The sequence below is a fragment of the Microcebus murinus genome, chromosome 6 (assembly GCF_040939455.1).
Source record: "Microcebus murinus isolate Inina chromosome 6, M.murinus_Inina_mat1.0, whole genome shotgun sequence".
NCBI classification, from domain to species: Eukaryota; Metazoa; Chordata; class Mammalia; order Primates; family Cheirogaleidae; genus Microcebus; species Microcebus murinus.
In genome coordinates, this window is record NC_134109.1 from 3,533,665 (window position 1) to 3,556,120 (window position 22,456).

A 22,456-nucleotide genomic window follows, 5' to 3' on the forward strand; every position below is an offset into this window, starting at 1 on the left:
CTTACCCCAGTCTCAGCTGGGTACATTGTGAGTGAAAACTGTATTTGGTAGGGTCAGAAATAAGTGAGTTTCGTCGGCACAAGAGTGATGCCACTAATTGATTTAACCAATGGGATTTAGAGCATGTGCCTTTACTTGAGTCCCTTTCCTGTGGTCGGTCGTGGGCTGTGGTGACTTCGGGCAGTGCCCTCCACTCCACCAGATGGGATTCTGAGGTTGAACACCTACTACCTGGCTTTAGCAGCTGGACCCAGAGAATAGCCCACGCAGGTGGGTGCAGCCCCTTCCTGAGAGGTCAGGCCGTGATGATTCGTAGGAAAGACAGAGATCACTAGTGACAGCTACATGAAGGATCGCAGAGAGAGGACGTCACATCCCCAAAGAGAGTAGAGAGCGCATTGTATGAACGAAAAAAGAACAGGGTACAAATTTAAGAAAAGGAATATTCAGAGAACAAAAAGGGTTTTGGAAAATAAAAACTAGAAAATACAGGAAGTTCGGTAGAAAAGGTAGAAGATAAAGTAGAGGAAATCTGACAAAGGAAAAACTGGAGAGAGAAGATCCAGTGGTTAGAGTGGCTCTGGAGCCGCCCGCCCCCCAGGTGGTGGACTGTGTGTTCTAGAGGCTGAAGCCTGTCAGAGGTGGCCCTTGGCACCCACAGCCGCTGTGGGAATCAGACCTCCATGTTGGTTTTGCAGCAGAAAGTTCCATGAGGGGGACAGTTGGAAGTGGGAGTTGACCAATCACTCAGAAATGGGACGGTGAGGGACACCATAAGCCTCCCTTTTCAATGTGTCAGAGGAAGAGCTGGGAAGGAAAAGCACAGCCTGTGGATTGTCCATAGCTCTAAGCCACGCTGCCCTCACCCCCACCACTGTTCTTAGCCAGAGTTATAGCAGCTGCAAGAAAAGGCACTTTGGGGGTGACTGGAGCTGCTTCTCAGCCCTGTGCTGACTCTTCCTTGAAGACGTTGCTGCCCCGGGTTTGGGAAGGGAAGGGGTGGAGGCAGTCCCAGCACCATCGTGGCCCACGGGGGCCATCTCTTGGATTGGCAGCTGTCTCAGGTGGTGGTCTGGGGACCCCCTGCCCATCTAAGAAGCTCTGCCTTAGTCTTCGCTCTCAGCTGCCAATGGTCTTCTCCCAGAGGGCCTTCGGTCATGACATCCTGCACACAGTAGCAAAATAACGTGTTTATGTGGTTTGGGTATTCCGTCCCTCCAAATCTGTTGAAATCTGATCCCCGGTGTTGGAGGTGTGGCCTGGTGGGAGGTGTTTGGGTCATGGGGGTGGGTTCCTTCTGAACCGCTTGATGTCCTTCCAGTCTTGTGTGAGTTCTGACTTTATTCTGGCTTTGTTAGTTCATGCTGCCAGAGCTGGTTGTTTGAAGGGCCTGACACCACCTCCTCCCTTTCTTTGCTCCCTCTCTCACTCACTTACATGACACCTGCTGCCCCTTTGCCATCTGCTTGGAGTGGGAGCTCCCTGAAGCCCTCACCAGAAGCAGATGCTGGCACTGTGCTTCTTGTGTACAGTCTGCAGGACTGGGAGCTGAATAAACCTCTCTTCTTTATGAATTACCCAGCCTCAGGTATTGGCTGTATAGCAACGTAGAACAGACTAACACACCGTACTGGTGGTATTCAAATACAGAGTTGAAGACAAGGCTAATGAGATGACTTCAGATTAGAACTCATTGGTTTTTCTCCCCACAAATCACATCTTTTTGGCTTAACACTTTTGATTTGGGAATGTAAGGAAGCATAATTCATATAAAAATGGAAAAATGATTACATATGACAATCAGTTTAAGGCAAATAACTACAATTTTACATACACACACACAAAGTTTCCCAAATGGCCTGAGGTAGATTTGACACAAACTGGAAAGACACTAAGGAGGTGTGGGAACCACCACTAACAGGTGCTCAATGAAGCAAGTTAGCAGGAATGAAGTGACAATGGTTTTATGTGAAACAGGCAGAGCACAGTGGCTCATGCCTGCGATCTTAGCACTCTGGGAGGCCAAGGTGGGCAGATCGTCTGAGCTCAGGAGTTGGAGACCAGCCTGAGCAAGAGTGAGACCCCATCTCTATGAAAAAAATAGAAAGAAATGAGCTGGACAACTAAAAAAAATACACACACACAAAAAAAAATTAGCTGGGCATGGTGCCGTATGCCTGTAGTCCCAGCTACTCAGGAGTCTGAGGCAGGAAGATCACTAGAGCCCAGGAGTTTGAGGTTGCTGTGAGCTAGGCTGACACCACGGCGCTCTAGCCTAGGCAACAAAGTGAGACTCTGTCTCAAAAGAAAAAAAATAGTTTTATGTAAAACAGGACCTGACTGCCAGTAATTCCCTACTAAATAGGTACATTCTTCCAGGGCCACACCAGGGACCCCTGGTACTAGCTGACTCTGAGAAGATCCTGTGCCTCTTCCCTTTACACCTTCCAGGGTGTTCCACTGCCAGCCACGTGCATAGTCAGGAGTTATCAGAGCATTGCAACTCTGTATTTGAATACCACCAGTACGGTGGCAGATAGTGTATCTGGCATTTAATAACTGGCAGCTGTTTTATTGCAGGTTCCCAATAAAACATCCTTTAAATCATTGTCATCTTTAGTTGTGGTAGGAGGAGTTTTTCTAACTTATCAAAGTCTATTCTTTATGTAAAATTTATTGAGGTATATTCAGAAAAGCTCCCAAATCGTAGGTGTACAGCCCAGTCAATAATTCTCAAAGTGCGTATGCTCACGACAGCACCCAGAAGCCTCGTCGTGCCCCTGTCACTGCCTCCCTAGAGGTAGCGGCCCCTCACTTCCCACAGTGCCATCCAGCAAACCTTTCTGTAGTGACGGAGTGTTTTATAATCTGTACTGTGCAGTAGGGTAGCCACTGGCCACATGTGGGTGTTGAGCAGCTGAAACGTGGCTGGTGCATTAAGGAACTGAATTCTGAATATTATTATTTTTTTTGAGACAGGGTCTCACTGTTGCCCAGGCTGTAGTGCAGTGGTGCGATCATAGCTCACTGTAGCCTCAAACTCCTGGGCTCCAGTCATCCTCCTGCCTCAGTCCCCCAAGTCTCTGGGACAACAGACATGTGTCACCATGCCTGGCTAATTTTTTAATTTTTTGTGGAGATGGGATCTTACTATGTTGCTCAGGTTGGTCTCAGATTCCTGGCCTGAAGCCATCCTGCCCACTCATCTTCCTAAAGTGTTGGGATTATAGTCGTGAGCCACCATGCTGGCTGAATTTTTAATTTTATGTAACTTAATTTGAATAGTTATATGTGGCTGTTATCATTAGACAGTGAAGCTCTAAAAGCCTTAATTAGCTTTGCCTGTTTTTAAATATTACATATATGGAATCATACTGTATGTATTTATTTTTTAAGTTTCTTTTTAAGTAATGTTCAAAATAATTTCAAACTTACACAAAAGGTGCAAGAATAGAACAAAGAACACCTATGTACCTTTACCCATATTCATCATCTATTGTTAATATTTTGCTCCATTTTATCATTTCTGTCCCTCTCCCTTCTCCATATGTGTGTACACGTGGGCTTTTTCCTGATCCCTATTAGAACAAGTTGCACATATCAAGCACATTTACTCCTCAGTACTTACTACTCCTACTTAACATTGCCATCTGTATTCCAGTTCTGTCCCCTGACCCAGGGGTGCCTCTTACAGTATTTTCTTCCCTGCAGTGTAGAGTCTAGTTGAGGAATGCATGTTGCATTTAGTTGTTACATCTTTCCTCATCCTTTGTCTTTTATGGCATTGATGCATTTGAAGAACGTTGCCTGTTCAAGGAGCATAGCATCCCAATCTTTGTAATAGCATACTTCTCAATTCGGGTTGGTTGGATGTTTCCTCAGGATAAACTGAGATTGTGCGTTCATTCCCCATCAGAACGTGTGTGTATGAATGTGTGTCGTTCTTAGGGTGTCATGTCCAGAGGCACACAGTATCCATCTGCTCCACGGTGGCGATCAGATAGATTACCCAGTTAAGATTCTGTTAGATTTTTCTGCTGTATAGTTAGTACGTTTTTCCCTGTGGGGACATACTTTAAGACCATGCAGATAGGCTTCTTCTCCTCAGAAAAGTCCTACCTAGATTTAGTGTCCATTGATGATTGTTGCCTAGGCCAGTCTCTGCATGGTTGCAAAAGGACGATTTCCAAACCCGAGGCCCTCCTCGCTGACCAGGCATCAGTCGTCTTTCTGCTGTAAGGAAGCGTCTCCCTTCTCCCAGTTTGTCTATTATCGGTATGAATATAAGGGTCCTTTTTCTCTCAGGGTTTGTAATTTGTCACTATCTTATTTTTGTGCTCAAGTTGTCCTATTGGTGTTCTAGCTGACTCCTGCGTTCGTGATGTGTCCTTATCAGTTTTTGAGAATGCCCTTAGTTTGTGGCTCATCTTGTACCTTCTGTGCCCCAACTCAGTCATTTCTTTTGAGGAGCTGTGGTTCTTTTAGTAGGGAACGGTTTTAAAGACCAAGTTCTGGGTGCCGGGAGTGCACATTACTACAGGGGTGTCTGCTTCAAGGCCCCTTCAGTGGACAGAGTTAGTAAAATATAGGTACATGCACACACACACTGATGTACACTGCCTGTGCTACTATGGGAATCACCAGTAAACTTCCTAGCTTCTTCCCATTCCATATTTTTGCCTCCCTCCTATTAACACTTCTGGCTCTCAGCAACATTAGTGCGTTGACTTTACATGCTCAATCCTATGTGTCTAAAATAGCTTTAGAATTGTTCTGCCTATACAACTACAAAAAACAAACCTACTGGAAAGAGTTCAGGATTTGTTTGCAGTTCTCCCCATGTCACCGGTGCTCCACACCTCAGCTACAGTAATTTAAGTTCAGCGTTCACAAGTTACTTGGATTTTTGTTTTGCTTTTCCTATCCCATGACCCCTTCAGTGTTGTTATGTTATTGATTTGAAATATAATTGAGTTACTTGGTTTTAATCAGTTTTCTGTTTTAGGCTTTCTTTCCTTCTTTGTTGATTTAATTTTATTGTGTGAGTCCTTCCAAAACACCAGGACTATGCAAATATGTACTCAGAAAAGGGTCACTCCTTCCTTATGCCGTCTACCCCACTTCCCACGTCTGTGATAAGCAGCCCATGTGTTGTCTTCTGCATTACCACCCATGTGTCTGTGCATGAGGGAATCAGGTGTTTTATTTCTCCTTTTATAGATAAAAAGTACACTAAATTGATAAATATGTACTTTTGCATTTTGGGGTTTTTCATTTAACAGTATATCCAAAAAATCATTCCATGTCAGTTCATGACAATATTTGTTCCTTTTTTTTACATTTGCATAGGACTGTGTTATATGTAACTGCCGTAGTTTATTTAGCCAATCTCCTATGAGTGGACATTTAGGTAGCTTGCAGTATTTTGCAAGTATAAATAATGTAGTAATAAATAACCTTGTGCACGTGTGGTTTTGTATTGTGTGTGTCTTTAGGGTAAATCCCCCAAAGTGGGATTCCTGGATCAGAAGAGATAAAATACATAAGTAGCTTTATTAGATTTGGAGATTTCCCTCCTGAGGGATCACCTTTTTGCATTCCCACCAGCAGTGTAGGAGAGTGCTTGTTTTCTTGTAGCCTTGCCAGCAGAGAGCATTTTCAAACTTCTGAATTTTTGCCATCTGATAAATGAGAAATAGCATACAATTATTTTCTTTTAATCTTTCTTGTGAAGTTGAATATCATTTTTGTATCTATGTTTGTGTGCCTATATGAGTTGTTTATTTCGTGTGTTTTACCCATTTCTCTGTAGGCTTTCTGGCTTTTTTCCTTCAATTGTTAAATTTGCCTTTTATCTGTGATATATGTTACAGATATTTTTTTCCCATTTTGCCATTTATTTTTTGGATTTACTTATTGTAGTATTTTGCCATTCAGATTTAAATTTTTTTAATATAATAAGATTTATTGGTCTTTTATTACATCTGGACTTTGAGTCATAATTAGAAATCCTTTGTTTATTCCCAGAGAGAAAGAAAATCCATTATTTCTTTTAGTAGTTTTAACTTTTTCACTCATATAGTTTTATTTTTACATATGGATCTTGGATTCATTTGGAGTTTATTCTTATATTAATACATGGCACATGTATTAGGAATGGATCATTTTATCTTTAAATGCCTCTCTGGTTATCACAACACCAATTTATTTGAGTCAGTCTTTGCCCCAGTGATTTAAGATGCCATCTTTGTCATAGACTCAGTTTCTTTTATTCCACTGTCGTCTTGCGTCCCCACATAGCAGGGCCGTCCTGCTGGAGTTACGGCTGTGCGTTCAAGCTTTATAAGGCTGATCCCCCGTCTTGCTGCTCTCTCTAGTGCTCTTCTGCCTTTTCTTATGTATTAATTTTTCCATATAGTCTTCAATATCTTGTCTGGACATTGATTTTTTTTTTTTTTTTTTTTTTTTTGAGAGACAGAGTCTCGCTTTGTTGCCCAGGCTAGAGTGAGTGCCGTGGCGTCAGCCTAGCTCACAGCAACCTCAAACTCCTGGGCTCGAGTGATCCTTCTGCCTCAGCCTCCCGGGTAGCTGGGACTACAGGCATGTGCCACCATGCCCGGCTAATTTTTTATATATATATCAGTTGGCCAATTAATTTCTTTCTATTTATAGTAGAGACGGGGTCTCGCTCTTGCTCAGGCTGGTTTCGAACTCCTGACCTTGAGCAATCCGCCCGCCTCGGCCTCCCAAGAGCTAGGATTACAGGCGTGAGCCACAGCGCCCGGCCTGGACATTGATTTTTACTATTTAAAAAAATTTTTTTAATAAACAGCTCAGGGCCCTAAGCTAGAGTTTTTTTTGTTTTGTTTTTGTTTTGTTTTTAAGCCTGATATCCCTCTTTAGTCTGTAGATTCAAGCCTTTTTTATTTCTGGAAAGTTCTCTTAGATTATAGTTTCAAATATTGGTGATGTTTGGTTTTTATTTCTTCAGGGACTCCAATTATGTTTATATTGGGCTTTCTTTGCCAATGTTCCATTTCATTCACCAATGACTTCCTGACTCTTCTTTCTTTATCTTGCTTTATTTTTCTGGGTCTTCTCCTCCCTTTCTTCAGCCTTTCTTCAGATTTTTATTTGAATTTATTCTTCTTTGAACATCTTATAATTTAGTCTTGAAATCTGCTAAGATTATATCGTATTTTTCTGTTTCATCCCTGAGGAAAATGAATTCTTTATTTCTTCCTGTTTTTGTCTAGTTCTTTTCTTAGTTTTTGGGGTCTTGGGGGGTTGTTTTTTGTTTGTTTGTTTGTTTTTTTAGTTTCAGAATATTATGGAGGTACAAATGTTTTGGTTACATGAATTTCTTTTGTACAGATTGAGTCAAAGTTATAAGTGTGCCCACTACCCAAATAGTGTGTATTGTACTCGTTAGGTGTGAATTCACCCATCCCCTCCTCCCCACTCCCATTGTGGGATTTTGTTTTGTTTTCTTTTTCATATTCCTGAATATTTATTTGAGGATACATATTTCCATTTGGAGTGCTCTGCTAGAGTTTTCTTTTGCTTTGCCATTTTGTTTCTGTTTTTTTGGTGAGAATTGTCATGTTTTACTTAACACTTATTTCTGAGATTCATCTATGGTGTTGGGAATGGCTGGTTCTCCCACTTGTTTTCCTGGAGGGGTAGCATTCCAGCACATTCAAATATAGCCCACTTTGTTTATCCATTCTCTTGCTGGTGAACATTCAGATTGTTTCTACTTTTTAGCTGTTATGAGTAGTGCTGCTGGGAACATATTTGTACTTTCTTTTGGTGGACGTCTTCTTTTGCTTTTATGGTTTCATGCCCCCTTTCATACCATTCAGTCACATAAGCTTATTCTGCCAGGAAAGAGGACCAGTGCTCTAAGCACCCCACCACGGCACACAAGCATTTGGAAGTACATAGAAGGGTACTTAAGAAAATGGGCTTTAGTGGGACTGACTTGTGTTTACTTTCCTGTTTTACCACTTGCTGCTATATTACTTTGGGCAGATCTCTCAACTTTCATGTCTTCATCCATAAAATACAGTTTGGGGTCATGTGGTGGTTTGTAGCAGTCTTGCCCCCAGTCTTCACCTGACTCCCTTGCTTCATCATGTGTATTCCCAAGTCACTCTCAGTGGCAACCACCATGCACCGCCCTCCATGCACCTCACTCTGCCCCTTTACCTCATTTTATGTTTCTTCATGGCACTTAGCACGTAGATTGTGCTGTGTGAGACTGTCTGAGATGATGCTGTGTATTTATGTATTTGCACGTTTGGTTTCTGACAGCTCATGCACAAGCTCCTGAAGGCAGGGCAGCGTTGTCTTGTGCACTGTTACAGGCCACGCTGGCTCAAGAACGGTGCCTGGCACAAAGGAGATGCCAGGAAGCATTTGTTAGCTGGGTGGGGAGATGGATAGGATTAACATTGGGATCTTTCCAGGTTAACTGGGGACTAAATGAGTGGCAGTGGTAACGACTGCTGCCGCCGCATAGACTGAACCGTCACAAGGAGGCGTTTTTACTGGGTGGCGACGCTGTTCATGGAATGATATTACCATTTCCTAAGCTGTTCTACCAGTTAAGGGCTTTGACTTACCTAATGTGTTGCATGGAAATGGTTAATTTATGTATTTATTTTACTAACAGAGACATTAAGCCTGACAATGTCCTTTTGGATGTGAATGGTCATATCCGCCTGGCCGACTTTGGATCATGTTTGAAGATGAATGATGATGGAACTGTAGGTATTTTTGTTGGAGATTCTCCATTTGGTTTTGGGTCTGACTTGTAGTTAGAAAGGGCTTAAATTTAAGAAACCAAGTTTATTAATGTAAATTAGGAAAATTGAATCTATTTAGGAGACAGTTGAAATTTTCTATTCTGGGAATTCTTTTTTCAATTTAAAATCATCTCCATTGCTTTTTATGTTTACAAAAGTAAACATATGCCTTCCAAAATGAGGACTTGACAGGTTTCCTCAAATCCCTGCACAGCTAAAAGCATGCTGACGTTGCAAGATGTTGAGGTAGCTCTTGGGTTCTTCCTTAAAATGTCCCATCCAGGCTGATCAGGTGGGCAGATGTTAACCAAGTAACTGTATATTCTCACTTTTGTTTGGGGCAGGTAACTTCCCCTCAGTCAGGTGTTTTCTCTCAGTGGGTGTTAGAGATCTAGAAACAGGTCCTTGGTACTTGGGGTATGTCAGGGCCAGTTGACATTCCCACTGCAGAACAGGAGGTTGCCCTGGATTGGCTGGGGCCTCTGGCTGCTGTGGTCTTCACCCCATGGTCAGACCAGTGTCGTGCAGGGTGGTCTGAAGGGGCCGTCCTAACTGATCACAGCCCCATCAGCAGCTGCTCCTGGCAAAATGCTTTACTGCACTAGGAATGGTCTGCGTCTCTCCTGGGGCCACTGTTGCAGTTAATGTCTTACTCATTTGGGAGTTTGTTTTTGTTTAAAACCAACACTTCTGACTCGAGGGGGGAGGGAGGGGCAAGGGCAGTGTACGTAACCTTAACATTTGTAGTACCCCCATAATATGCTGGAAAAAATAAAATAAAATAAATAAATAAATAAAACCTGTACTTATCATAAAGCCTAACAAAATACTTCTCCAAAAGAGAGCAGTCCCTTTCTTACCAGCAAGTTTTTAGGAAACAGTAAAAGAACCCATAAAACTGGCCTCAGTTGACAGGGTTTTAAAAGGAGTGATTTGCTCAGTTTCTTCCCACAAAGACAGTCTCTTGTTTTTAAAAGTCTTGACCACCAATTGATTAATTCATGAGCAGCACTGTCCTCAAATCCAGCCTCCCAGTGACTATAATGGGTCCAAGCTGGACTGGGTTACCATTCTTACTGCATGTCACCCTCATCATGGTGGACATTTACCAAGAGTCGCCACCCAATATGCCCATTTGTCCTGCTGTCCATAGCAGAGCTCCTGTGAGCAGGGCAGTGCGCTTGTGCAGAGAAGTGACTGGTCACGTGACAGAGGCAGAGTCCCCCGCTGCTTCATGTGTACTGAGCAGTTCTCACCACTGTTGGATCCGGGGGCTGCTTGTGCCTGCAGCTCTCTTTTTAGAGGGGACCCAAGGAAGAGTCTGGTCTTTCCCCTGACAGGCCTTCTGGCCTTCTGTGATTGTTATATCTCTGCTTCCTGGATGCCCCTCAGTCTTCTAGATGCAACAGCCTCAGGGGTAGCCCTGTGTGCTCTGGGACCAGTAAATGATTCCCCAGTTAACCAGTCTGCTCTGGCTTCCTCTGTGATGATTGATGTCCTTGCTGATGGCAGCTTTCAGGAGAGCTACCGCTGTATTCAGGCACGTGCCTGCTGGTGATGATAGCTGAGGAGCTGTTTACTTCCTTGGGGGTGATCTCTTAGCCTCGTGGTTCGCTGTCCAGGGAATGCCTAAGCACCCAACTAATGCTCAGACCAACTTCTAGATGTTCCCATTTGGGAGACCAGAGGGTGGGCTACGCGTGAGCAGCCTTAGCATCCACTTGGGAGCTTGTTAGAAATGCAGCATTATGGGCCCCACTCAGAGTCTTTATTATAACAAGAGCCCCTTTAACAAGAGTCTGTATGTGCTGCATATAAAAGTCAGGAAGGCTGGCCTGGGCCCAGGTGGCCCCAGACCATGCTGGGAGTAACAATGGAGAATGGGAAGGGCTGACCTTGGGAACTTCTGAGAGGTTGCCATTTGTGGGCCATGAGAGGCATTTGGGCGTTGAGAAAGAGACCATGTGATAAGAGTCTCATGCATTTGGGGAACTGCTCAGTGTTTAGTGATGCAAGAAAGTATTTGCATTGAATTTTGAATTATTAAGTGTTTAAATCATGGTCATTGACCAGTTTTATTCCATAATCATCTCATTTTCAGCTGCCCTCTATATTTTAGAAAAAGTAGTTAGAAATATGTGGTTAGAGATGCTCTTGGGTTTTCCTTCAGCACCTCTTTCTCCCCTAAGGTTCAGTCTTCTGTGGCCGTGGGCACCCCCGACTACATCTCACCGGAGATTCTGCAGGCAATGGAGGACGGCATGGGCAAATATGGGCCCGAGTGTGACTGGTGGTCCCTGGGCGTCTGCATGTATGAGATGCTTTACGGAGAAACGCCGTTTTACGCAGAGTCACTCGTGGAGACCTATGGAAAGATCATGAACCATGAAGTAAGATGCATTTCACATCCTGTTTCTTTCTGGTACCTGGCTCAGGCCTAGGGTAAAGAGAGCCCACCTAGAGGGAGGGCAATCAGTTAGGAGGCTGTTGTTCAGGAAGAGATGATGGGATTTGGACCAGGCCAGGGAGAGAGTTTGGCATAGGATCAGCACAGCTGCTGACATGGGAGGTGAAGCTTCGAGGGCGTCCTGGAGCTCCGTTGTGGAGGGTGCTGGTATTGCTGGAGGAGAAACGGGTTTCTGTGGACAGATGCAGATATCTGTGTGGCGATGTCAGGTAGGGGGGCGCCTTGGGACGGCTGGTGGGCAGGTCCAGCTGGGCACTTTGACCTGTGGCTCTAGATTGTCTTTAAAGACCGACTTTGATTCTCAAATCTGTTCCCCAGAAATCAGCTGTTGCAAGTGATCACATGTCCCCACCTGGCGGGGACGACCCGGTTCTTTCATTTTTCTTTGATCCCGTTTCTTTTCTCCTCCTCCCTCTTCCCTTTCTGAGCTGTTTGTTTTCTCACTTTGAGGTTGCTTTCTAGCCATCTTTCCTTTGTTTTCTTTTTTATTATTATTATTTCTTCTTCTGATGTTTTTTCATGGTTTCTTTTTCTTTATTCTTCTTAGTCAAATATGTCCACTGGCAACTGCACCCTCTACCAGGACGTGTATAGCGTTTCCCTCCACCTGCACACGTGCATACTTGTGCACGCGCACGCATCCCCAGCGTTCCTAGTTGTGTGCTGACCTGGCCTCCAGCCGATGTCCCCACTGTTTGCTCATGTGGAGAGTAAATTGGTGCTAAAGTGTGACTAGTTTTCCATTTAACTCCAAATCAAAGCAAAAGTTACACTTCCCGAAAGCATTTTTCCCAAGGTGGAAATACATTTTTTAATTTATAAATTGATAATTTCTCCCTGTAAAAACTTGACAATGCACAAGTGCATACAGTTGCTGGTGAAAATCACCCTACCCACTTCTTAGTGACAAATTCTGTTAAGGTGACACTGAGGACTTGGTTAATAGAAGAGCCTGCCTGCTGCCACTGCGTGCTGGTCACATGCAGGGCCTGGACCGGCGTCCCACAAAGTTGGTGATACTGTTCCTTTTTGTAGATACGAAGGTGAGCCACGGACAGCAAGCGGTGACTCAACTCTCAGGCCCCTCTGCCACGCTGAGCAGTGGCCTGAGCAGATTGAAGCAGGGTGTGCATGAGTCTGTGTTTGGCTACTCGGCACCATGTTACACATAAACAGGATTTTGTCACTTTATCTTTGGCATCCTCCATATCAACATACAGAGTTATGCCCTTCGTTTTGTGTGTGTGTGCTGTGTCTTTTTTTCAATAAGTCCATTTTTTGATGGACCTTTAGGTAATTTGCAGTTTTCTTGGTCAAAATACAACATATATATATAATATGTATATATACAAAATACAACATGTATATATATATATATATATATACAGTGCAGTCATGAGCCTGTTATGTTTTCTCATTGTGACTGTGTAGAATAAATTTCCCGAGGTGTCGCAGACGCTGGCACAGTGCACTCTGAAGAGGCCGTGCCAATTTGCTTTCCCACCACAGCATGTTGGTGGCGTTCTTTGCCACCTTCATAGGTGAAAATTTCCCGTTGTTTTAATTTACATGCAGTGTGGTAACAAGTCTGTCATGACTAAAACCAGAAAGATTAAAGATTTTCTTGTTTACTTTTCTGGGATTAAAATTCATTAGCTTTGGTTTGCATTTAGTTACCATGAAATAACAAAATGACTTGCTTTGGAGCTGTTGTTTCTACTTTTTTACTGTAATGTCTGCACATCTTACATTTTTCTGAATGTGTCTTCTTGTCCACTCATCACCCCTCTCCCCACCTCCTAGGAGCGATTTCAGTTCCCGTCCCACGTCACGGATGTATCGGAAGAAGCAAAAGACCTCATTCAGAGACTGATCTGCAGCAGAGAGCGCCGGCTGGGGCAGAATGGAATAGAGGATTTCAAAAAGCATGCATTTTTTGAAGGTCTAAATTGGGAAAATATACGAAACCTAGAAGCACCTTATATTCCTGATGTGAGCAGTCCTTCTGACACATCCAACTTTGATGTGGATGACGATGTGCTAAGAAATACTGTAAGTATAGAAGTCGTTTCATTCTCAATATTGCTTCACAGTAGGTCTGAATATGTAATATATAATATAATATAATATCACAGTAGGTCTGAATATATAATATATAATATAATATGATAAATACAGCAGTGTTACGTTGTAGGTGTTGATTATCAAGATAACAAATCTTAGAACTGTACCGATTTTTTGAAAAATTTAGCACTTGTCTCAAGATACAGTGTACCTTTTATTCTAGCCTTCAGCTTGGTCCTTAATATCCATTTTTATTTTCTTGGTACTGTATACCTTTCAAAGCAATGTCACATATGTTACTGTATGAGAGCTTCACTACAGCCCTACCAATACTTAGATTTAAAGACCTCAAGACCCAGTGGTGTGGAGTCGGCCTACTCTCCTGTGGGCAGTGTGTCGGCCTCTCGGTTTCTGGTCTGTTGGCCTACCTCTGAGAGTACGTTCAATCTTCTACCATCACAGGTCTCAGTCTCTGCCTTTATGTTTCTTTGTACAGTAGAAGTTCAGAAGCAACAACGATGATAACAGATTTTGAGTCTTTGCACTGATCTTTAAGATCATGGAATTTCTAGGTTGGGTCCCAACTGTGGGAGTTGTCTGGTGAAAGTCCCAGAGTGGTTTTTTTTTTTTTTTTTTTGAGACAGAGTCTCACTCTGTTGCCCGGGCTAGAGGCTGGAATGCCATGGCGTCAGCCTCGCTCACAGCAACCTCAAACTAACTCCTGGGCTCAAGCAATCTTGCTGCCTCAGCCTCCTGAGTAGCTGGGACTACAGGCATGTGCCACCATGCCCGGCTAATTTTTTCTATATATATTAGTTGGCCAATTAATTTCTTTCTATTTATAGTAGACACAGGGTCTTGGTCTTGCTCAGGCTGGTTTTGAATTCCTGACCTCGAGCAATCCGCCCGCCTCGCCCTCCCAAGAGTGCTAGGATTACAGGAGTGAGCCACTCTGCCCGGCCAGTCCCAGAGAGTTTTGCTCATATCTTATAAAATTATTTTAGCCTACTTATACCTGTATATGTGACTGGGTTTGGGAATAGAGAAACTGAGGTTTAACCAAGTAAAAGGAAAATCTTCTCTATTACTCCTTTTTTTGTTGTTGTTTCTAAAGTGACAAGGTCTTGTTCTGTCACCTAGGCTAGAACGCAGTAGCACAATCATAGCTCACTGTAACCTCCAACTTCTGGGCTCAAGGGATCCTCCTCCCTCAGCTTCCTGAGTACCTGGGAATACAAATGTGCACCACCACGCCTAGCTAATTTGTCTTATTTCTTATACAGACAAGGTCTTGCCATATTGCCCAGGTTGGTCTCAAACTCCTGGCTTAAAGCAATCCTCCTGCCTCAGCCTCCCAAAGTGCTGGAATTATAGGTGTGAGCCACCATGCCCAGCCTGTTACTCCTTAGTTTACAGAATTTCTCATGCTAAAATAATGTCATTTGCTCTATATGTTTTATCCCTCACAACCTCTTGAAAATGAATGATTATGACCTTGGGAAAACTCTTAGTTTAAAAGTTTTCAAGGAAAAACGTGTTCTTAGGAGAAACTATTAAGTACCTCAAGTAGTTTCATGAAAGAGTTAAATCTATTTGCTTTTAATACTTGCTTTGATGGCTCCACATTCAGAGTAAGAGCTGAACTTGAGACCACACGGAGAAAAGCCTGAGGAAAGTATTATTGTTCTTGAGGACTTTCTTCCTAGACTCCAAGAAATTATTTCCACACTGAAATTTGCCAGATAAATACCTTTTATTTCTGTAATAAAGAAAAACAGAAAAATAGAATTGTTATAAATTTATCTGAAATAGTCTACCTTTGAGTTTCAAATTTCCTTTCTGCCTCAGGCCTCTGTTTTAGGCCAAGAACATCCAGTCTCTGCCCCGAGCCCTCAGAGGGGCTGCACCTGTCTACACTGTTGGTCTCTACACGTGGTATTGTTAAATAGTGGATCCTATGGCCTCACAAAGTTTGGAAATCACTAGCTGATCCAAGTTTGGCCTGTGCCATCATCATTCAAGTTAGTTCATTTATCCTCTTAACTGCATTGTCCATGCCATGGGTAGAGCCAGGCCTGAGAAACACAAATCTGCTAACACCATGCTCCCCTGCAGACGACACCCTGGATTCGGCATTCCCAAGGCCATACAATTTGGCCAGTGCCCTCCTGACCGTCACTACGACTGTAAAATTCTTTCCTCCTCTTCCCTGTTTGGTTGAATGTGGATTTCATTTGTGTCATATTGTTCTTACGCAGGAAATACTACCTCCTGGTTCTCACACAGGCTTCTCTGGATTACATTTGCCATTCATTGGTTTCACATTCACAACAGAAAGGTATGTCTGGATTTAATTGTTCTCAGGCAGAACCTTCCCTTGGGTAGAGACGCAGTCTGGGTGTGATTCAGTGCACGCATCTGCTCGTGCCAGGAGGCCCGGACAGTATTGCTCAAGGGAGGTGTGGGTGGGTTTTTGTCTTTTCAAAATGCATATCTGATTACTACAGGTGAAAACAGGATCAGCAGACTTTTCTATAAAGCTTCAAATAGTAAATAATTTAGATTTTGTGGTCTCTGTTGTATATTCTTTTTTTTACAACCATTTAAAAATGTTTAAACCATTCTTATCTCAGGGATGGTACAAAAACAGGCCATGGGCGGGATTTGGCCCACGGGGTCATTGGCCACAGCCAGAAGTTTCCACACCTGCTCAGCTGAGAGCCGCCTTTCATTAGCGCACTCTGGTCTGTGGTTTCCATTACCAAGGCTGGAGTACAGTCCCTGACATGGGAAATCTGAAGAGCTGAGAGTGTGTGCCCATACGTGGCTCCAGCCCCATGGGCATGAGGCCAGCGTTTGTGTCTGTCAGCCTCTGTCCTGAATGGGCCTCCCACAAAGCTGTGTTGCCTGAGGGGTAGCACCTCAGTCTTAAAGGGGAACTGGGGCCGAGAGGAGAGGGGCCAGGAAGGATGGCAGGTGAAACTCCCACAGTGCCTGAAGGAAGGTCACAGAATTTGATTCCCGGCATCTTCTGGCAGCCGGTACCTAAGTTGAAAATTTCTTTAGGAGAGGAATACTTCTGCTTGAGCTTGTAGAAAATCTCTTATGATGTGAGATGCCATGGTTAGACAGCACTTCAGCCAAAGCGATAGCTCCTGCCCTTTAGCACATAGGAAGTGTTGTAGGTAGATGTATTGATGTATTCACCCGGAGCACAGAGGTTCTTAACCTCTCGCTGAGTGCTTGTTGCACTTGTGGGTCCCAGCCCCACCTTCCAAAGCTCTAGTTTGGGGGGGGTGTTCTCCAGTGACAAACCCCACAGGGCTGGAATGGCCCAGCACTCTCAGATCACCTCTGGGTAAACACTGACTGGGTCTTTCTGTAGACAGATACGTGTGTACCAGGTGCCTTTATCAGACTCAGTGTAAGAGCTTAAAAATGTTTTCCTGATGTTGCTGTCCATAAGAGCTAAACAGAACTAAATAACTTGTAAAAGTCTAAGAATTAAGCTATTAAATAAGAGAGCCATCTTTGGCTTTAGTCTGTGCCTGTGATGTGTATGTCATTGAGTCATTGGTCCTTGTTCAGTGGTTTGGCCACGACAGTCCAAGTGCCAGGGTTGTTAGTTTAGTCTGCAGGGAAGAAGATGAGCTGCTGGGGTTTGAGGAGCTGTCCTGGACTGCTCAGCCAGTCAGCGGCCGTGTCAGGCACCCTCAATGGCTCGTGTAGCTCTTGCCACACCACTGTCTATTGCCAAGAGCTGGTGCTGCCCTGTAAGCCTTGCTGATTATGTAAAATGCCACCTACTATTGCATTTCTAGATAAGTGTCAGTGATGCTACAGAAGTTCTATTCCTCCCCTTTGCAGAGGGTTTTCCCTGGCTGCGGGTGTGTGTGTGGGGGGGAGGGGTGCCGTTTTCAGTGTCTGTTGATCATCCAGGCACTTAAAGTATGGAAGGTTCTTGTCCAACTTTGGCTTCATAAACAGTAAAGTCTTTTCACAGGTATTTTTGTTTGCCCATTTAAAAAGACTATCTGTCATCCCAGGATGTTTTTAAATGCTAATAAGATCAATATAAATTCTCAGCAGATCAGAAAACCTGTTGCTTTATTTCATAGCTGTTTTTCTGATCGAGGCTCTCTGAAGAGCATAATGCAGTCCAACACACTGACCAAAGACGAGGATGTGCAGCGAGACCTGGAGAACAGCCTGCAGATCGAAGCTTATGAAAGGAGGATACGCAGGCTGGAACAGGAGAAGCTGGAGCTCAGCAGGAAGCTGCAAGGTGAGAGGCAGAGCCGGCCATCTGCAGGCCGGGGGCCACTGCCATGGGCCTGCCCTGCACTCACACTGTGTCTCCCCACCCCTCAGAGTCCACCCAGACCGTGCAGTCCCTTCACGGCTCCACACGGGCCCTGGGCAATTCAAACCGAGATAAAGAAATCAAAAAGCTAAATGAAGAAATCGAACGTTTGAAGAACAAAATAGCAGGTAAGCGTTTTAAAGTATATCTGCTTTAGTCTGTATTCGTGGGGCATTAATAGTTTGAAATGAAATTTTCAGAGAATCCTTTTTATAAGGTTTTCCACCAGAAAAACACTTATGCTTTAGCAAACCTATTTAGAGTTCTGATATTTTGTCAGTATATTTAAAATTATTTTTCCCAGATTGGTTGTGATGGCTCAGGCCTGTAATCCTAGTACTTTGGGAGGCCAAGGTGGAAGGATTGCTTGAGCTCAGGAGTTTGAGACCAGCCTGAGCAAGAGCTGAGACCCCATCTCTACTAAAAAGAGAAAAATTAGCCAGGGCTCGTGGCATGCACCTGTAGTCCCAGCTACTTGGGAAGCTCAGACAGAAGGATCACTTGAGCCCAGGACTTTGAGGTTGCTGTGAGCTAGGCTGACGCCACAGCACTCTATCCCAGACAACAGAGTGAGACTCTGTCTCAAAAAAATTTTTTTTCCCAATTTGCTTAGTTTTATTAATAATAACGTGTGTTATTATTATATATATATATTTGAGACAGGGCCTCACTCTTTTGCCTGGGCTAGAGTGCTGTGGCGTGATTATAGCTTACAGCAACCTCAAACTCCTGCTCTTGAATAATCCTCTTGCCTCAGCCTCCAGAGTAGCCGGGACTAGAGGCATGAGTCACCACACCCCTAATTTTTTCTATTTTTTGTAGAGACAGGGTCTGTCTATGTTGCACAGGCTGGTCCTAAACTCTTGACCTCAAGTGATCTTCCCACCTCAGCCTCCCAAAGCGCTGAGATTACAGGCATGAGGCACTGCACTTGGCCCCTAATAAAATAATCTTATAGTTACCAGCTAGAATCAATTCCTAATATTTTATCCAAAAACTCTTAGATGATTTTATATTTCTCTATCTTAATTTTTCCTCTTCTTAACTCTGAGACAGTTGCTAGATCTTTCTTTCTAAAGCTTTCATCAGTGCTGTGCGTGTCAGTATTTTAGTTGCTAAACTATTGTTACCACCTGCCTCAGGTGGTTCCTGCTGTCAGAGCTTCCTAAAGACTCAAATCACTTTTAAGCCCTGGCCCTTAACCTCACATGGCCTGGCCCTGCAGTTGACTCATCTCCAAACCACAGTCTGAATCTGTCACCTTCCTTCCATTTCCTATGTGTAACATCATTGTCCTGCTCCAGAATACTCCTTTGAGTGAGTTGGTTATTCACTGAAACCTTTATTGCACACCAAGAAAGGTCCAAGCACTGTGCTAGATCACACAGTTTAGAGGGACTAAGGCACACGGTGTGTGCTGCCCAAGGCTCATATTCCCTGGATGGGAGAGCCGTCAAACAGATGATCAGATTAAAGTCTGGAGAGCCTGTGACACTGTGTGTATGTGAGAGAAAGTTCAAACAGCTCCTGAATGAACAAGATTGTGAATTATTAAGTAATTTCCTATCAGTAAATCAGCTAACATAAAGTTCCCATATAATATCGCTGCACAGAAAGGAACATAATTATATTTTATTTCCTCCTTTGCCTAGATTCAAGTAGGCTTGAGCGACAATTTGAGGACACAGTGGCACTTCGCCAGGAGCGTGAGGATTCCACGCAGCGGCTGAGGGGGCTAGAGAAGCAGTACCGCATGGTGCGGCAGGAGAAGGAGGACCTGCACAAGGTTGGCGGCCTGGTGCTGCAAGAGGGAGGCTTATGTGACCTTTCGATGTTTGTAAACTTAAGTTCATACAGACATTTGAAGACCTGCTTGGAACAGGCATATGGTCTGTCTCTGTGCTGCATGCAGGAGACAAGGGCAGGCCTGGCTCCAGGGCTCCTGCTGTGGCCAGTGGCTGCATAGCCCCCAGGTCAACCAGCAGAGCTTGGCTCCCACTCGTAGGTGGCCTTCAAGTATCCTGCTTGTAGTGGGCGCCCACCTCATAGCCATCACCTTCCATCTCTACCCTGACCCTGCAGAGTAAGCAAAATCTCCCCCATTCTCCAGTGAGGACGTGCAGTCCAGGGGGCGTCATAGCATTTGCAGTGACACATACTGTATCTGGCACCAGGGTCTTCTCCACCTCTCCCCCACGCCCTGCAACGGCCTCTGCCCTCTGCTCTCAGAAGGAACTTCTTGGTGGTGACACAGAACTGCAAGAGACCATTGGTTAAGATTTGGGTGATCCCCTCCCCATAACTCCTTTATAAGTTGATTTTCAGTAAGATACGTGAAGCTTTGTGCTGAATGGCCATTATATTATAATAAAACCACAGTTAGGTTCATGTTTTCTAAAATACATTCATTTATACATGTAAGTTCTTCAACCTGTAGTTTGTGATCTGTTCTCTAAAATGAGCCAGATTTCAAACACAAATTGTTTTTTTAAGTTTATGTGTAGTGTCATGCTGCCTGCAGTGATTCATCTAGAAGTGTGTCCTTTTGGTCTGGGACAGTTACAGTAACTCTCACTGGGCCAGGGCCCCAGGAGGCCCTGCTCCCCATGTGGGAGCTGCCCTAGTAGCTTGCTGCAGGTCTTGTCACTTCCAGTCTTAGACAAGTAGGAATGACAGTGATTGAACAGCCAGGTTGTTTGCCACTGGCTGCAGGGAAGCCAGGGCTGTCAGCATAGCCAGTGGTAAGGCCCAGGTGTAGCTCTGCTCCCAGAGGGACAACCAGTATCCAGACCTTAGTCTCTAGTGAAGGGCTAGCTATCCAGTGATTGTTCTTATGCAGTTCTTCACTTTGATTCAAATCCTACATGTTTTCATGTTTATATGTTCTTTTTTTTGTTGCTGCTGTGTTTAAGTAACTAGATTGAATACCCACCTTTGTGCTTCATCCACCTCTGGATGACACTGGAAAGAGGTTGACAATAAGGGGCCAGGCGTCCTGTGAGCAGGCTCCTCCATGTATTTGCAGAGTCTTTCCTGGTGTGGAGCTGAGCCTGCCTGATCTTCCTAGTTGCATGTGTGTCTGGGGTCGGGCAGAGCAAAGGGCTTTTTCCAAGAAGGTCAGTTCTTGGATCTGTGGCTCTAATCTACACCCAGCATTGGCTGTCACTTTTTTTTTTTTTGAGACAAAGTCTCACTTTGTTGTCCAGGCTAGAGTGAGTGCCGGGGCATCAGCTTAGCTCACAGCAACCTCAATCTCCTGGGATCAAGCGATCCTACTGCCTCAGCCTCCCAAGTAGCTGGGACTACAGGCATGCGCCGCCATGCCCAGCTAATTTTTTCTATATATATTAGTTGGCCAATTAATTTGTTTCTATTTATAGTAGAGATGGGGTCTCGCTCTTGCTCAGCCTGGTTTCGAACTCCTGACCTTGAGCAATCCGCCCGTCTCGGCCTCCCAGAGAGCTAGGATTACAGCCGTGAGCCACCTCGCCCGGCCTGGCTATCACTTTTAACTCTTGGATGTGGTGTAAGACTGACCGTCCAGCCTTCTAAATCTTTGGTAAGCAAATGTAAAACATCTATAACACCTGTAATTTTTTTGTTCAGCAATTGGTTGAAGCTTCAGAGCGATTGAAATCTCAAGCCAAAGAACTCAAAGATGCCCACCAGCAGCGAAAGCTGGCCCTGCAAGAGTTCTCAGAGCTCAACGAGCGCATGGCAGAACTCCGCTCCCAGAAGCAGAAGGTGTCCCGGCAGCTCCGGGACAAAGAGGAGGAAATGGAGGTGGCCATGCAGAAAATTGACTCGATGCGTCAGGAAATCCGCAAATCCGAGAAATTCAGGAAAGAGGTAGCTTTTTAGAAGTTTCAGGGATTGTATTGATTGGACTTTATATGATCTTAAGAAAACAGCTTTGAAAACTTGGGCTGCATTACGTAAATTACTTTAAAATGGATCTTTAAGTTGATCTGCCAAAGCATTTATTTTGTAATTCTCATCCCTCAATATCTGTGTGTGATTTTTTTTTTTTTTTTTTTTTTTTTTTTTTTTGAGATAAGGTCTTATTCTGTCGTCTAGGCTGGAGTGCAGTAATGCAATCAATCATAGCTCACTGCAGCCTTGAACTCCTGGGCTCAGGTGATCCTCCTGCCTCATTCTCTTGAGTAGCTAGGATTACAGGCACGTGCCACCACACTTCCAAATCTTTTTTAATTTTTTGTAGAGGTAGAGTCTTGCTAAGTTGTCCAGGCTGGTCTCCCACTCCTAGTCTCAAGCAGTCCTCTTGCTTCAGCCTCCCAAAGTGCTATGATTCAACAGGCCTGAGCCCAGCCTATTTGTGAAATTATTAAAAGAGGTTCCTGTAGTGCTAATTTTAAAAATTCTCTTTTAAGTAAATAAAAGGTATTTATGTCGTCACGTGATATGGCATGACTTAAGTGAACATGAGCACCTGTAGTCCATCGAGGGGTAGGTATAAGTAGAAAACAATTGCGTGTCTCTGGCCATACCACTCTGAACTCGTCTGATCTTGAAAGCCCAGCAGGATATGGCCTGGTTAGTACTTGGATGGGAGAAAAACCAATCACAGCCTAGTATACGTTAAGCCAGTTGCTTTAGATCATTGGTTCTGTAACTTTTGGGTTTCAGCACTCCTTTATCTCTTTTTTTTTTAATATATATATATACATATATATATATATATATATATATATACACACACACACACACACACACACACACACACTTTGAGAC

The 22,456-nt window shown here is 44.0% G+C and overlaps 1 protein-coding gene across 5 annotated transcripts in view; it reads left to right on the forward strand.

Moving 5' to 3' along the window:
- The window catches only part of CDC42BPB (CDC42 binding protein kinase beta), a 123,508-nt gene that overhangs the window by 66,478 nt on the left and 34,574 nt on the right, over positions 1–22,456 (forward strand). For all 5 annotated transcript variants that reach the window (XR_001149367.2, XM_012746350.2, XM_012746352.2 and 2 more), the window contains exons 6-13: positions 8,678–8,771; positions 11,000–11,200; positions 13,081–13,329; positions 15,600–15,679; positions 17,460–17,626; positions 17,713–17,832; positions 19,357–19,490; positions 21,311–21,553. Coding sequence is in view for 4 of the 5 variants with exons in the window: in XM_012746350.2 (XP_012601804.1) it covers positions 8,678–8,771; positions 11,000–11,200; positions 13,081–13,329; positions 15,600–15,679; positions 17,460–17,626; positions 17,713–17,832; positions 19,357–19,490; positions 21,311–21,553 (1,288 nt within the window). In the remaining variant the exon portion in view is untranslated. The remainder of the gene's footprint in view (positions 1–8,677; positions 8,772–10,999; positions 11,201–13,080; positions 13,330–15,599; positions 15,680–17,459; positions 17,627–17,712; positions 17,833–19,356; positions 19,491–21,310; positions 21,554–22,456) is intronic.